Here is a 16,738-nt window from a genome sequence, read left to right on the forward strand (position 1 = left end):
ACTCTCTAATGGTAGTAGGATTTGGAACTAGAAGAGAACTACAACCACCAAAATATCTGAATAATAAATGCATTTATGAAAGACAGGTGGATCCAGGGTCGTATATCACAAGGGCCTTAGTGAAAGAATTACGCTATATATATAAGGGGAAAAGTATATTTTTATGTATATATATATTAGATACTGAACCCCTTGATTTCTTTCGTGTGTTCACCTATTTATATTTGGAACTCCCTTAGTGAAAGTCTCGACTTCTCCACTGATGACAGACCACATTCAAGTACTGGGTAAGTGAAAATGGCAATACTTTTAGCTTTGGAAACTGATTGTGATGGAACTTACCTTAAAACCTAATATTGTAGAGTTTCTATCAGTTCATAAAGTTGATATCATATACTCTATATAATGACTATAGATGAGCAATTTCTAAGGCTAAAATCATTGAAAATGACAAATCTAATAGCTGGCCTTTTAAACCTCTAAAGTCCAATGTGTTCAATTTTCTTGTTCAAGATGTGGTGTGAATGGTGTAGACATCAAAAATTATTTTCCTAGTTTCCAACATGTGTATCTTGTGAGGGCCCTCTAGTTAGTACAGATAAGTTTTACAATTAGCTGTTAGATTACTCCACACCATATTTTAAAGACACCAGAAAATGTCTGGCACTTTGCTAGATTGAATCCAAAAATAGCACACACACACACAGAGTATTGTTAACTTTGTTTCAACATTTTTATCCATTCAAGATTGTGTTTTTATGCTATTTTTGGTCCTAAATTACGGTCATATGTACAAGAGAAAAATCAGGCTGACTTATGCTTTTCGAAGAGTTAAGGTTTCATCATTTGAATTTAGATAGCTTTAAGACTCGACACATCCAGCATTGTATTCTTAAGATGTAAGTTGCTCATGCATGAAACCTTAGGCTAAAAAAATTATAAAAAAATGTAAGTTTCCAACTTTTGATCATTTACTATGTCTTCTATTGCAGGCCAATATCTGATGTTTTGAGTGATCTTACTATAGAAGTTGGATCAGCCAGTTTTGCTCTTCACAAAGTACAAAAATGAAGTGTGCAATCTTTCTTCCTCTCGTGTAATTTAATCTACCACTTTTCATCTTCATTGCAATGCTCAAGTCTATGGAAAAATAGAAGTTGTGCAAAAAATAGCTAGTCTAAAGTACCTTAAAAAAGATTGATGTTTTAGCCGTTATAAGTAGGCTACCGATATCAATACAGTTATGTTGAGGAGAAAAGAAAAGTCAATAGCCAGATGCAAAAACAGAACTACAGAACTTAAGTTATGTGCTTCGTGTTAAAATTAAGAAAAATAAAAGAAGAATATCTTTGATACATTTCTAATGTTATTGCTAATTTGTCATTATTTGCAGTTCCCTTTGGTTTCGCGAAGTGGAAGAATTAGAAAGTTGCTGCTAGAGGCGAAGGATACAAAGGTTTCAAGAATCAATCTTACTGGTCTTCCTGGCGGATCTGATGCGTTTGAACTTGCTGCAAAGTTCTACTATGGAGTGAAAGTTGAGATTACCATATCAAATATGGCGTTACTCAGATGTGCAGCCAGGTTAATGGAAATGATAGAAGATATCTCCGAGAAAAACTTGGAAACTCGTACTGAGGTATTCCTTAAGGATGCGGTATTTCCAAACATATCCAACTCGATATCTGTTCTTCATCGCTGTGAAACATTACTACCAGTATCTGAAGAAGTCAATCTTGTTAGCTAGTTAATAAATGCAATTGCAAACAATGTCTGTAAAGAGCAGCTAACATCTGGTTTGTCAAAGCTAGAGTATAATTTTTCACCCAAACCTGTTCAGTGCATTGAGTCTGAGACACCATCAGAATAGTGGGGAAAATCACTCGCGGATCTAGATTTCTTTCATAGAGTTTTGTCGACAGTAAAAACAAAAAGTCTTAAACAAGACATTATCAGCAAAATTTTGATAAATTATGCCCAAAATTCTCTTCAGGGCTTGTTCATCAAGGACCCTCCGCTGGTTAAAGGAAGTTTCTTGGATTTGGATTTGCAGAAAAGACAAAGGATCATCATCGAAAAAATAGCTGGCTTACTACCAATACAATCCAGGAAAAGCGCAGTGCCAATGGCTTTACTTTTAAGTTTGTTAAAATCTGCAATAGCAGCATCAGCATCGACTTCCTGCAGGTCTGATCTAGAGAGACGCATTGGTCTGTAGCTAGATCAGGCAATTCTTAAAGATATTCTCATACCTGCAAATTCATATGAAAACAATCACAGCCCTCTCTATGACATAGATTCTATCTTGAGGATCTTTTCCTTTTTCTTAAAATTGAAAACTTTTGCCCAAGAGGCAAAAGATTATTCTTTAATTGCACTAATTAGATTATTAACATATATGCAACTCTTGCCTTATGGGAAAGAGTTAGTTTAGAAAATTGTTGAAATTGAAAACTTTTGCCCAAGAGGCAAAATTTTATTCTTTAATTGCACTGATTAGATTATTAACATATATGCAACTCTTTCTTCATGTGCAAGATTTAGTTTAGAAAATTATTGTACTGTGATTATAAACATCAAACACAAATTGTTACTAATATTCTTTTACTCAACACAAGTTTCAATATGCATTTTTTCTTATGGCGCTTCAATCATTGAGTTACATGTTTAGCCCAAATAATATTGGATGAGCTAAAATAGGGACCTAGTTAATAAATACGTTGGTCCAATATGTGAATTTGTTACCTCTCTCGCACTAGTATTGTTGACTTTGACACTCCTTATTCTCGAGAACAACTAATGAAGTTATTATTTTAGAGGATACATACATACATATATATATATATATATATGAAGGCTTTTTAAGTGTGTCCACCAAGCTTCTAGTCACATTAGTTGTTAAGTGTGTTATGTGTACAGCTTCTAATCACTTAAGCTTTATACTGTTAAGAAGAAATTTTAACTTTCTAATGTTTGTATTCAAGAAAAAGTATGGAAAGAAAGATATTTCACAAAACACCAGCAATGTCAAACAATGTACATGAAAAAAATAAATAAATACATGGTTCTCTCAGTAGCAAAAGAACTCAAAAACACCCTTCCCCCTTCCCCAGAGCCTGGGGCAACATATGTTGTGCACACATCAACAATTTCATTCAACACAACTACTGGTAAAGCATGTCGCTCCCCTTCATGTGTTTTCTTATCATAGTACCAGGCTTCTAACAGAAAAGAAGTTGGTTCACATCTTGAAGCATTGTCATATTTAGACGTGTTGTACTTTCGGTGTATGCCAGTAAGCTTCCCAACTGCTGCCTTCTGATGGAAAGAAACCATCAATTTCTAGCATTCCCTATTGTAGAAAATAGGCACACAATTACATATTTTTGTCTATTCTATAAAGAGATGTACATTTACAAGTATCTTTAAAAATAAAATATACTTATAAAATCTGATTCTTATTGTAGTTGCTATGCTTCTCGCAGGTTGCGTTCCATTCCCTGGACACACCGAGAGTGCACTGAGTAGTAAAGACAGCTGCAACAGCAAACATTAATGATGGGAATCTAAATATTTCATATTCAACCAGACATAGCTCGATCAAGAAGAAAGACACGAGCTCCACCTGATTTAAACAATGACAAAAAGTTTTATGAGTAGTGATTTAGATTGTTGCGTTACTTTTTTATGTGACAAAGACGTTTAACCAACCTTCTTATCAGACTGAAAGGCTTTAAAGAACTACTGCACAAACACATAAGTTGTAGGTACTGTCATTCAAATTGTAAGTCATTAACCATCAACTTCTCCTGTGGATAAGAAAACAATTGAAATCATTTAGCGAAGAAAAATAAAATGGAGATACAAGTCCTGATAATGCAAGATTTTTGTCTTTAAACTAACCATTTTAAGAACTTCTTTTCTGGCATAAGCCTTGTCAAAGATCAAAATTAGATCCTCCACTATAAGTACAGAAACCTCTTCATACTTGCAGGCAAGAAGCAAAGTTGTTATTCCAACAAGCTGAAGTTTTTTCCTAATCACTGACTGAATTGCCAGGAATCTATTGATGAGATTCATATTCAAATACAAGGTCTCCTCCATCAGTTCAAACTTGTAGTGAACCTATAAATTGGATTAGACGTTAAATGACACCTAAATTTATCACATTCTTCTTCATAAAACTCAGAAATGACATGCAACAGCAAACACTATATACCTCAATCAGTCAGTCAATGAGGATACCTTTCATCCTCTCATTGATATCAAATTGTTGTTCCATATAGTTTTAAGGGACGCAGCCAGTGATCTGCAATTGAAAATGACATTAAAAGAAAGGGGTAAAAAATACACCTCCATTTCTTTCCAGATTTCCAATTAAAATTGAAACAGTAATCATCCTTGATAGAATAGCATCATAACAGAAACAACCCAAGTATATCCTCCGTGTGTCTATATATCCTATGTTCTGCACCTATTATTTTACTGACTAAAAATTGCAATCCATATTGAAATTAAACTAGCTTTTATGAGTAATTTGGCAATCTGTTAAGCTTAATGAGATCCTATCCAAAAGAATTAGATAATCAGTTGAAAAATATGGGACTTCTACTAACTCTACACGCCATAATCCTAATGAGCATGTACAACAACAAACCCAGTGTATTCCCACGCAGTGGGGTAATGAGCATGTACAAGTTGTAAACAAAAAAAAACTTCTAAGAAACAAATAGGGATAATGGAGATAACATCTCTACCTCAGCCTTCTTGTAGTAAGCATAGATGTCATCAATGTATTCCACTATAGTGAGTTCGTTCTTTTTATCAGAACTGTCTATGTCCACGACTGACCAATCTTCTACATTTTCCATCTCAATTTCCTCATCCTGAATCAAAGATTTAACACATCAATGGTAATCCACAAGAATTATATTCATAACCAAGATATATAGATCATATAAGCTTACCATCCTATCAATTTCCTCCATCATTGCTTCAGTATGCTGCATAAACATTGGCACGTCAAATAACCAGTGGCCTTGTAATCTTCAGCATCGATAATAATGCCGTCTTCTGTTTTATTTCTAATTGGTGCCACTCGAATTGGTGGCTTTGTTATCTGTGGATATACAATGTTAACAGCAGCTCAGTTATAAAATAAACCAGGAGGGGATAAACACTGTACCTCAGCTGTTGGTTTCTGCTGTTTGTTCGCAATTTCTGCAGCTAACTTCCTGAAATATCAATAACCCCACATACAAATTAAAAATTACTCTATCTTTAACTCCAACTTTATGAATTCTACGGCGAAGCACCTATTTAGTATCATGCAATCAAGAAATGAGCCAAACCTTGTGATCGGACGATGAATCGGAACATAAGGGATCTTGTTAACAGCATTGGCTTTGTTTCTACAATGAAATGAAAATAAAGTTAAAACAGGTAGACAAATCAAGATTAAACTAAAAATTGAATGACCCCCTTTTCCCATCTAACTATACACTTGGCTCTACTAGTGAATAGAAAAGTTACAACTTTGCACTAAAGTTACAAAGATAGCAGGTAGATGATATTAACCAATCCAAATATAGATTAGGATAGCAAGTGATAATACTGTGTCATTCAAAGGTCCACCACAAGTTGCAAGTGAATAAGACCACTTCTTCGAATCCACAGCACAAGAGCCAAACACTAAACATTCGGGCAACACATCTTTTCCTTTAACGTATATATTTTTGGCACTTAAAATACATGAAAAATGAATACAATTAGAATATATGCGTTACCATAAGTACAAAAATGACAAAATGAAAAGCTTAAAGATAGTAAACCTACCATTTTGACGTATTCAATCCACACTTGATGAATGCCCAAAAATCAGTGTTTAAGCTCGACAGATTATTAAATGCTTTAATGTCACAGATTAAAGGATGCTTCTGATAAAAAATGGATTGCGAAGCATTTGAATCAAAATCTGCCACATATGGTACCTAATTTCATCAAATTTCCAAAAAATTCTTTCTCTAACAATGACAACTGTGTGTCATCCAAAAAGCTCGTTATCGTTGTATGATAATTTGAATCTCCTCTCCAATGGGGGTCTGACTTGAACCAATCATTAGAATCAATAAAGTACTTGACACAATTTGTCTTGCTAGACATGATTACCAAATTCTGCAGAGTTATAAAGATAAAAACAACTATCAAATTAAAAATTAACAAAAAAACAAGAATCAAGCTGTAAAATAAAATTTATTAGAAAAAAATTGACCCAACGGCTACACAAAACACCCAAAATCCAAATCTAAACAACCTACTGACTGGATAATAGTGAGATCAGTGAGTAGAGAAACCACCCAAAACGCATTTTCATCAAGGTGATGTAGATATAAAAAAAATAAAGTTTGTAAATTGATCTATGCATTATAGAATGTGATTCACGAAAAAGAAAAATGGTTTTCAGCTCAAAAAAATTACTAGGTAACAAATACTTCAAATGCATGCAATAAGATTAAGATAAAATGAGAGAAATTACCTAAAGTGCAGAGAGATGAATGGCAAAATCAAAAATCCTAAAGTTAGAATGCAATTATACCAAAGGGAAGAGAGAAATCCGAAGCTCAAGCTTTGAGATGAGCTTTTTTTGTAGCTTTATGAAATTTCTCGTCACCTGAGCTTATTACAATGGGTAAAACATGAAAATAAAATTAAAGAAAAAAATAAAAATTAAAAATAATAAAAATCATAATAATAAATTTAAAGAAAAAAAAAGAGTGAAAAAAAGTAGAATAATAAAAGTAAAGGGAAAAATAAAAAGTGAAAATAATAAAAAATAAAATTTGAGAGATAAATGAGTATGGAAGATTAAAAATATATTTGAGGTGTGGAGGGGTAAAATGATACTTTTAGTATATTAAAAAGTAAGGAAGGTCATTCTTCAAAGACATTCTTATTTGGGGTCAAATATCTAAAGTCACCCATATTTGGGTCTATGACATGCAATTTTCTACCTTTTCGCCTACCTATTGGGCCTAAAATGCCCTTTTCGCCTACCTATTAGGGTTATTTTGCATTTTTATTTAAGAAAAAGCCTATATTATACCACAACTTATCTTTATTAAACTATATAAAATCTCTATCATTTTTATTAATATTAACCAAATAAATAGTGTAAAATATCAATTTTTCGTCATTCCAAATTGATCTAATAAATTAAAAAAAAAACATAAATAGTCATTTTTAAAAAATCATTACATATACGTAGCTAGTTGGTTGCCAGATATAGTATATAAAATATTTACTTTTATAACAAATTTCAATATATAGAAAATAATTATATGTTAATTTATATATTTCTTATTTATTGTCTATTTTAATGGAAGCCTTTTGTTCATTCATTTTTTATATACTATATCAAAATTTTATGTTTTTTATTTTTATTGCCTGTTTTCACGATGCCTTCATAAAAATATATGGTATATTTATACAATAAAAATTCATGGTATATTTATATATTATACAAAATATATTTATATCATAAAAATACATGATATATTTATACCATACAAATTATATTTATACCATAAACATACATGGTATATTTTAGATATAAAAATTTTATACCATGTAATACTGAAAATATATTTTATATTTAATAAATAACTTTTTAACAAGAAAAGTATTTCCGACATAATGAGATATAACATGAATATTTATCCCATAAATTATATCAAAAATATAATAATAATCTGACTTTGACCTAAATTATATTTATACAACAAAAATTACATGTTTCTGTATTTTCAACATAATGATTTTTATTTCATAAATATTTATCCATAAAAAATTATGATTAATCCATAACATTAGACTTAAAAATACACAATAATGAAGTAATACTAGATGATTAACATACACGAAAAGAAAATGAAACATACACGAGCAAATAATGAAATACTTAGTTTATTTAAAAATATTTGAATTTTGAATATAAGAGAAAAAAAATTGAAAGCAGGGATTATCTTTATCTCTTTTAATTTGAAGATTAAAAAAAAAGCTCTTAAATTAAGGTGAATTGATAATTAGTTATAGTATTAAATTAGGAATTATAATTATCTTTTCTAATTTTTTTAAATGGCTATATATGTAAAAAAAAAAAAAAAACTTATTTTTGTAATATAGAAAAAGTACTGTTAATTATGTTGTTAAGTTTTAAGGATGCTTTTTTCATATAATTTACCTAAATAAAAGGGGGAAATAGGAAACATTTTAGACCCAATAGGTAAATGAAAAGGATATTTTATGCCCGATAGATAGACAAGGACATTTTTGCACCATTTTACATAGTTGAAGGGTATTTTAAGCCTTTTCCGTTTTATATTTACAACAATTTCTGTCCTGGAATTAGCATGCCAACCTATTTATGGCTACAGCAAGATAAAGTTTCTCTTCGGAAGAATTGATGATATTTATTATTTAGTTATCATAGATATAGGGAGATGAGAGAGACAACATGACTAGCTTGGACGCCCATTAGTAAAATATCTAGATATATAGGAAAATGCTCAGGGTGATGGAAACTCTTCCTACTCACCGGCTATATTGGTAGTGATGGTGGTCACCACAGATAAAGGTCAAAATTAAGACAAAAAGGAGCATGGATAAGTATTTTCACAAAATTCAATGAGATATTTGAATCTTTTCCTAGTTTCTGTTGCATGACACCTATGTGACAACTTGAAATGACCAAAATTGACACAACTTAGGCTGCACTACAAATGGAAGACATATCACGTTTGGTAACAGCGAGATCATTTTGTATCCAAACTTTTAACAATTAAGCAAGAGCATGAACGGCAAATTTCACCAAGTTAAAAGGAAAATTTGAACTTTTACCTTGTGAACCAAAGACGGAGCCAAAATTTCAACTAAGGGGGTTCGATATTCAATGAAAACTTAATTGAAGGAGGTTCAACACCTACTATAACCACATAAAAAATAATTTTAATCATGTATAAATAGTATATTTTTCAATCAAAGGGGGTTCGGGGAGGCTGGCTCCGCCTCTGTTGTTAACCCTCGATGAAAGATCTTGGTTGGGCTGATGTACAATGTAAAAAGTCCTCAATTACCAGATCTTATGTTCCTTATAAATGACTAATAAATACCCTAATCCCATATCTTACCTTTTTATATATAAATATCCTAATTGCCGATATACTTCTATTAGGCTTTGGTAGGCCACGACTAATACAACAATGAACTATAAGGAAAACAAATTTAAGAAGATATCAAAAATAATAAGATGCACCATCTGTGATACGAGCAAATTAACAGCCACGGGTCTAGCACCTAAGAAGGCTAATGTCCAAGGGACGGGGGCCACTACGGTGTCAATCTTCAATCTTAACTTCAAAAAGATTAAGAGGCGCCCTCTGTGGCACATCTGGCTGATTTAAGCATAGTAGTTTAAGCTGGCTTTCTTCTTAGCCTGAACCTGAATAATTCCTTCATTGAAATCTTCATGGATAACCTGCAAAATATTGAACACAACGCTTACAGCATGCAAATCATAAAAAAGAAAAGCTTAGAATGTGTTCTATCCATTGTTTAGCTTCAATTTTAGTGCTTGCTTCACAGGACCAACAACTATCAAACGCCACAAGTTGAAAACCTCTCTACATTAAGGGCATGTTTCATTTGGACTGGTGAGATCTGTTTTTAAATTACCACTTTGAAGGTCCTAACTAGTTTCTCATAAACTTGAAAAATTACAAGCTACACAATTATACAACTTATGGGAAGAAGATTCTGACATCTGAAATAAAATCTCTCTTTTAGCGAAAAACAATCGTACACATCTTTTTGCAACTTCCCATACAGTTTTCACATGTAATAGAATAAACAGAATACATTTCACAAACAAATGTGTAATATACTTCTTCTCAGTACTTAACGACATTTGCCATGTTCAAAGTTGTTCAGATTTTAAACTTCCCACGTGTTTAATTAATTCAAACATCCTAAACTTTTTAGGCCAACTAACATGATCACATGCAGTCATCTTCTACTCTCCTTTTTTCTTAATTTTAGGCCAACTAACATGATTATATGCAAGAAACATGGCGGCTATCTGTTGTCTCTGTTTTTTTTTTTTGGTGATCCGTGTCTTGTACTGAATTAAATAAGAGAAATTACACAAAATAGATCTAGATCAAGATCATGGCTAGACAATGAGCCCAACATGTGTTAATGTACAAGTGGAGCAGCCCACAAATACTAGAGAAAGCAAGGGGAAGAACAGACACCTCAGTGGCATCACGACGGAGTGCTAACATGCCTGCCTCAACACATACAGCTTTTAGTTGAGCCCCGTTAAAATCATCTGTGGATCGAGCTAACTCCTCGAAGTTGACATCAGGGTGCACATTCATCTTTCTAGAGTGAATCTGCAATTTCAATAGAGTCAAAAGACACTAAACCAAAAACACTGAAGAACTTATTTCCTAGATTCGGGAAAGAATCAGCAGTTGTAGACCACTTTCTGTCGTTGTACGTTTTTATAAACAAGCAAGGATAGAATGAAATCAGAACTATTTAGAGCAGGACCTACCTGCAAGATTCGAGCCCTAGCTTCCTCTGTAGGATGGGGGAACTCAATCTTACGATCTAATCGACCAGATCGCATCAAAGCAGGATCCAAAATATCAGCTCGGTTTGTTGCTGCTATGACCTGAATTAAAGGAGAGAGACCAGTATAGTTCACTCAAAGTCTCAAACTGTAGAGAAGCATAATAGTTAAAATCACCATGAATAGTAGAAATTCCCACATCAACCTTTTTGCACTGATGTGCAGCTAGATTTTACACCCCAACAACAAATACCACAAAAATTGGGAAGGGAAAATTGTTCTCAATGACCAAACTAGTTTAAGGTGGGCAAAAGTAGAAAGATATGGTTACAGGAAAGAGAGAAAACCTTTATTCGATCATCACTGCTGAAACCATCGAGCTGATTAAGTAACTCCAACATAGTTCTTTGGACTTCTCGATCCCCACTAACTTCACTGCAATCAAACAACATAAATTAGTAAGCGAAGATCCGGCAGTACCGCATCTATGAAGTTTGGAGCGGAACTTCTTTTACTAAGTACAAAGTGATCATTTTCTCAGTCATAACATATACTCCCTCCGTCCCATTTTACCCATCCCAAATTTCCTAATTTAATGTCCCATTTTACTTGTCCTTTTTTACTAATCAAGACAAGACAAATTTTTTTTCCCATTATACCCTTGGTGTAATTGATTATTCCTTGTTATTAGTCATCCATCGATATTGGAACTAATAACAAAACTCAATTAAGAGGGGCAAAATGGTAAAATTACATTACCAATCATTGTTTTCTTAATAGTTGTGCCATCCCAATTTGGGACTGGTAAAATGGGACGGAGGGAGTATAAAGAATCTGCATATTATGTCTGTGTGAGAGTGTATGTAAGATTCAAGCATCTGCAAGTGAGAAGAAGATTAGAAAGAGACATCTTATATGAGGTTTAGAGTGAAATTTTCGCTTATAAAGAAGTGATCCTTTCAGTCATAACGTATAGCAAGAGTCTGCATATTATGCGCATGCATGTGTGTGAGAGAGAGAGACAGTCTGCATATTATGCGCATGCGTGTGTGTGAGAGAGAGAGACAGATTCAAGACATTTGTAAGTGGAAAGAACATAAGAAACATGGTCACCTATCAAAACGCTTTGTGCCTATAGCATCAATCTCGTCAATAAAAATGATACAAGGTGATTTCTCCTTCGCCAGCTGGAAAGCATCACGAACAAGTTTTGCCCCATCTCCGATGAACATCTATATTTAATACAAGGTCTCTTTGACAAACAGTATAGATTCAGTTGTTTTATGCACTATTTAGGTAGTTAACTTCAGAATGCCAAACAATTAAATCATAAACTTCTAAATGCAAACTATATGTCATGATATGTACTTCAACAACAACAATAACAACAAACCCAGTGTATTCCCACCAAGTGGGGTCTGGAGAGGGTAGAATGTACACAGTCCATACCGCTACCTCTGAAGTAGAGAGGTTGTTTCCGATAGACCCCCGGCTCAAGATAAAGAATAGTTAACAAGGTCATAGTAATACATGAAACAGGATAGGTGGCATAACCAAAATAAGAAATAAGAAACAATAATAATAAAAATAAGAGCGACACGAAAATAAGCGCAATACGAAAATAAGAAATAGGAAATACGAAATAAGAAAAGGACACCCACTAGTAGTAGAATACACTCGCGGCTCCTACCAAAGGACACAGTCCTAGGGTTACTAAACCGGCTACACAAGAGCTCCCTAAATACTAGTCACAACCCTCACACGCACTAGCCTTCTACCCTTATCCGCGATCTCCACACCTTCCTATCTAGGGTCATGTCCTCGGTAAGCTGTAGCAGCTCCATGTTATGTCTAATCACCTCTCTAGTATTTCTTCGGCCTGCCTCTACTCCTCCTGAAACCATCCAAAGCTAGCCTCTCACACCTACGAACTGGGGCATCCATGCCCCTCCTCATCACATGCCCAAACCATCTTAGCCTTCCTTCCCGCATCTTGTATTCCACCGACGCCACTCCCACCTTCTCCCAGATAATCTCATTCCTAACACTATCCCCTCTAGTAAGCCCACACATCCAATGCAACATTCTCATTTATGCTACCTTTAATTTTTTAATATGAGAGTTCTTGACTGGCCAACACTCCGCACCATACAGCATAGCCAGGCGAACTGCCACTCTGTAGAACTTACCTTTAAGCTTTAAGGGTACCTTCTTATCGCACAACACTCCCGAGGCGAGCCTCCACTTCATCCAACATCCAAACTGCTCCAATCATGTCATGATATGTACTTCTCTTTCAGAAACAATTTTCTCTAGTCAATCAATTTAAGGAAACTAGTTTGACATATCCAATATCGATAGCTTGTTATGCCTAGTCCATTTTGCGAAAGTATGAATGTTACTGATGAAACTCACTACCAATAAGATAAAGTGTCTTTCCTCTGGATATATGGATAACTGGAAGATAGTTGTTTGACATCCGAATCATTCCATGAACAAATACCCTAGACAGCAATATGAAAGTTTGAGAATGCATAAGAGAGTGACCTCTCGCCATTGTGTATTTATAGAACACTGCTTCCTTTGATATACTTTAGTTCACAATCCCGTAGATGTTACTATACCATCGAAGGATAATGCATAATTCATGTTCCACCACCTAAGTAGCTGTCGTATACTAATTAACATGTTACCCAGTGGCCTAGACATGCTCTAAGGTGGCACTTGATTTCAAGTTTGCAAACTAACTTTCTGAGTTTCGGGGTAAGTGTTTTTTTGAGCTGTTTTCAAAGTAGTATCTCTTTTTCAAGTTCCAAAATTCAAAATTTTCAGATCCTTTAAAAGCTCCGAAAACTAGATGTATCAAACGCATAGTCTATAATTGGGATTAACGAATGTGGACTAAATGCAAGTGAATCGAACACCTCAAGCTTTTGACATGATCATCAGCAAGTTCGATCTGAGAACCATCTGGCATCTCAGTAAATTTAATTGCTATAGCAGCATTCTAGAGCAACTATTGCACCAATTGCAAGGAAAGAAGAAAACCGGGGATACATTACTTACAAAGAGTAAATATAGAAGAGAGGATACGAGGTGCAAGAGTACCTTGCACATGCAGAGTATCTCATATGAGTTCAAGCAAGTCATCACAACAAACACCAAAAGTAGAAGAAAATTCACCTGCACAAGCTGCGGCCCAGCTAGCTTAAGAAAAGTGGCATTTGTCTGTGCAGCACAGGCTCGGGCCATGAGAGTTTTCCCAGTCCCAGGAGGCCCGTATAAAAGGACGCCTTTTGGAGGACGAATGCCTAATTTCTGAAACCGTTCTTTGTGTGTCATAGGCAAAACAATTGCCTCTACGAGTTCTTGAATCTGTTTCTCCAAGCCTCCAATATCATTGTAGTCTTCAGTTGGTTTTTCATCAACTTCCATTGCCTTCACCCGCGAATCATATTCAGATGGCAATGTGTCTAATATCAAATAGCTGTCTTTGTTTACTCCAACCAGATCACCGGGCTCTAAATTGTCCGGGTCAACAAGGCCAACAACAGGCAAGAAAATTGTCTACAATTGGCAAGAAGAAACGACTTCAATTAGCAAAAAAAAAATATACTAAAACCAAACAGATTTCATATGGAGCACAAGGACCTAGTTATGAAGTTCAACCATAAAAAGGACATAAATGCCAAAGGATCTTAGGGAGGATAAATTAAAAGAAGACTACTTAGAAGAACATTTTGGCAGCTACGCATTACATAATTAAATTACGATAATTTTATGGGTATAACAACTCACCTGGCGCGTGGATGTTTTCAGTACTACACATTTGCCCTTCCTTTGCGAGTCAAGATCAATATTTGCACCATCCTCCTCATCCTCTTCCTCTGGATTCATTTCCAAAATCTGCAAAGATAAGGATCCAGTTAGTGCCTCAAAGTTAACTTCCCTGTACCCCCTCTTTACATAAACCTCCTTCCTAAACAAAACAAAAGACTAAGAAAAAATAGAAAGGGTACATAATACTATGTGCAAGTATATTGTCTTCCCAAGGTCTTATAGTCACGATTCATATAACCAACCTCAACTTGTTTGAGATTGCGGCATTGTTGTTGTTGTTGTTGTTGTTGTTGTTGTTGCATTCTCTTAGACTCTTACACTAAAGGCTTTCTCATTGGCTCTATTGCAGTTTATAGCCTCATCCTGAAATGTTTTTTTTTCTTTCTCCAGATGATCAACATTCTCTTTTATGCTATCTTATCAATAGACAGTCAATATCTGTACTGCAGGATAATTATGATTCTGATTCTGATTCCAAGACAAGTTGATGCCCAACGACACAATAAAAAATTTTAATAAACCGAGTCACAGGTTTACTTACACTACTAGAAAGTAGAATACCAATAACACTCCCAAAGCTTTGGCTGAGGGTCCTAAAGCCCTAGTTTCATAATTACGGAATATACAGGCATAAAAGTAGTTATCTAACAATATGCACGCAGAGGATATCAGTTACGCAATTACAAACCGCAACCAGACGACCCAATCTAAATACAGTCAACAGATACAACCCAATCTAAATACAGTTTTTCAAACAAAATCGTAAACCCCCACTCGAATTCTTTTCGTCCTTCTCTTTATTTGTAAAATAGGAGCATTTCAAAGTAAACCCATACCTCAACAATGTTGCCGACCAAGTAAGGAAGTTGCTTGTTCAACTTAATTTTCTCTTGATTCTCCTTTATCTTTTCCTTGAATGAATCCAATTCAAGATTGGTTCTCTGCAGATCATCCTAAAATTCAACTCACGTAAATTAAAACTCCACAATTCAAAAAAAAAAAGCAAGAAAACATTTGAATAAAGTAGATTCGGAACCTTTAAAATTCGGATTTCGTTGTCAAGTAGACGTGCAGCCCTAATAATATCGTCAGTGGACATCGCATACAGGTCATCTTCGAAGTTGTTGTCCTCCGCCATCACTGTCGTCATCCACAACACACAAATCTATGTATGCCAACCTAGGAGTCAGAGAGAGGAGAAGAGCACAACCAAATGAAGGAATCGATCTGTGTAGCTTGTACAATAAGAAGGTCTGCTATACTGTCAGTCACCAATGGCGTAAAATAGAACCAATTCTCTCATTATTGCATTTCAATGTTTCGTTTGTCATTTATATTTATTTGCACCCTTGTAGTTAGTAGTAATACCAACTAAAGCTCCTTCTAACCATTTTTTCTTTTTTACACCTCAAGGATTGGGAACTTACATTTTTTCTCTCTTTCTTACTCAAATCCATAGACTTAGAATTTGATGTAGGGAGTTTTATCTCTTGAGAGACCTCCCTTGTCCTGGCCATACATACACTCTCTTGCTTATTTTAATTTACTAGTCGGCTACGCCATGGTATCATTAAAAATTCTACGTTATATATAATTCTATCATTTAATTAAAATCTTCATTTATTTGATTGATAAATTCTAAGTTAGGCATATTTTATTATATTTAAATTGATAAAATTTGTATAATAATATTTTAAGTTGCTCAAACTTTTTTGGTATTGATAGTCAATTATATTTTTAAATAACTTAAGTTTTTAATTATTGTGATATATAATATTTTTCTTCTATACTACTAATTAGAAGTGACATAGTAAAATTATTATAATAAATACTTGCGAAATCATTTTGAAGTGGTCTCATCTAAGACATCAAGTCAATTTAAAACATCAGAAATTAATTTATTATTATATGTCTATTTTATTAAATATTATTAATTTTTTAATACTTAAATGACTTATAATAATTAATTATGAGTGATATAGTAAAATCATGATTGAAGTAGCTGAAGCAATCATGTCATAAATGTCTATTTTAATTTTTTATTAATATTATTAATTTTTTAATAAGAAAATGACTTATAATAATTAATTAATGGAAATATAGTAAAATCACAATTGAAGCAGCTGAAGCAGGCATGTCGGCCATGAGCGGCACTTCAGCTGTTTCATTCTCACTTATTATATAGGATAAAAATATGTATGTTGCATGTGGTAGGATTTCTTGCTTTTATTTTTTTTAAAAGTATTATCATAATTATTATTAAAAAGT

At 33.8% G+C, this 16,738-nt stretch overlaps 1 protein-coding gene and 2 pseudogenes across 1 annotated transcript; 1 reads left to right on the forward strand and 2 right to left on the reverse strand.

Annotated features, from left to right (window-relative positions):
* Positions 1 to 816: 816 nt before the first annotated feature.
* LOC107879128 lies at positions 817 to 2,323 on the forward strand (annotated as a pseudogene).
* A 704-nt stretch (positions 2,324 to 3,027) lies between these two features.
* On the reverse strand, positions 3,028 to 5,500 carry LOC107879129 (annotated as a pseudogene).
* A 3,608-nt stretch (positions 5,501 to 9,108) lies between these two features.
* LOC107838981 (26S proteasome regulatory subunit 6A homolog) lies at positions 9,109 to 15,920 on the reverse strand. The gene is made up of 9 exons (XM_016682295.2): positions 15,507 to 15,920; positions 15,307 to 15,423; positions 14,429 to 14,536; positions 13,814 to 14,197; positions 11,744 to 11,862; positions 10,978 to 11,065; positions 10,613 to 10,732; positions 10,308 to 10,448; positions 9,109 to 9,532 (listed from the first exon to the last, which is right to left on the reverse strand). Exons 1-9 carry the CDS (start codon positions 15,618 to 15,620, stop codon positions 9,455 to 9,457), a joined length of 1,269 nt encoding a protein of 422 aa, XP_016537781.1. The 5' UTR covers positions 15,621 to 15,920; the 3' UTR covers positions 9,109 to 9,454.
* Between the last annotated feature and the right edge of the window lie 818 nt (positions 15,921 to 16,738).

Source organism: Capsicum annuum, chromosome 8 (genome assembly GCF_002878395.1).
Source record: "Capsicum annuum cultivar UCD-10X-F1 chromosome 8, UCD10Xv1.1, whole genome shotgun sequence".
In the NCBI taxonomy this organism is placed as follows: Eukaryota; Viridiplantae; Streptophyta; class Magnoliopsida; order Solanales; family Solanaceae; genus Capsicum; species Capsicum annuum.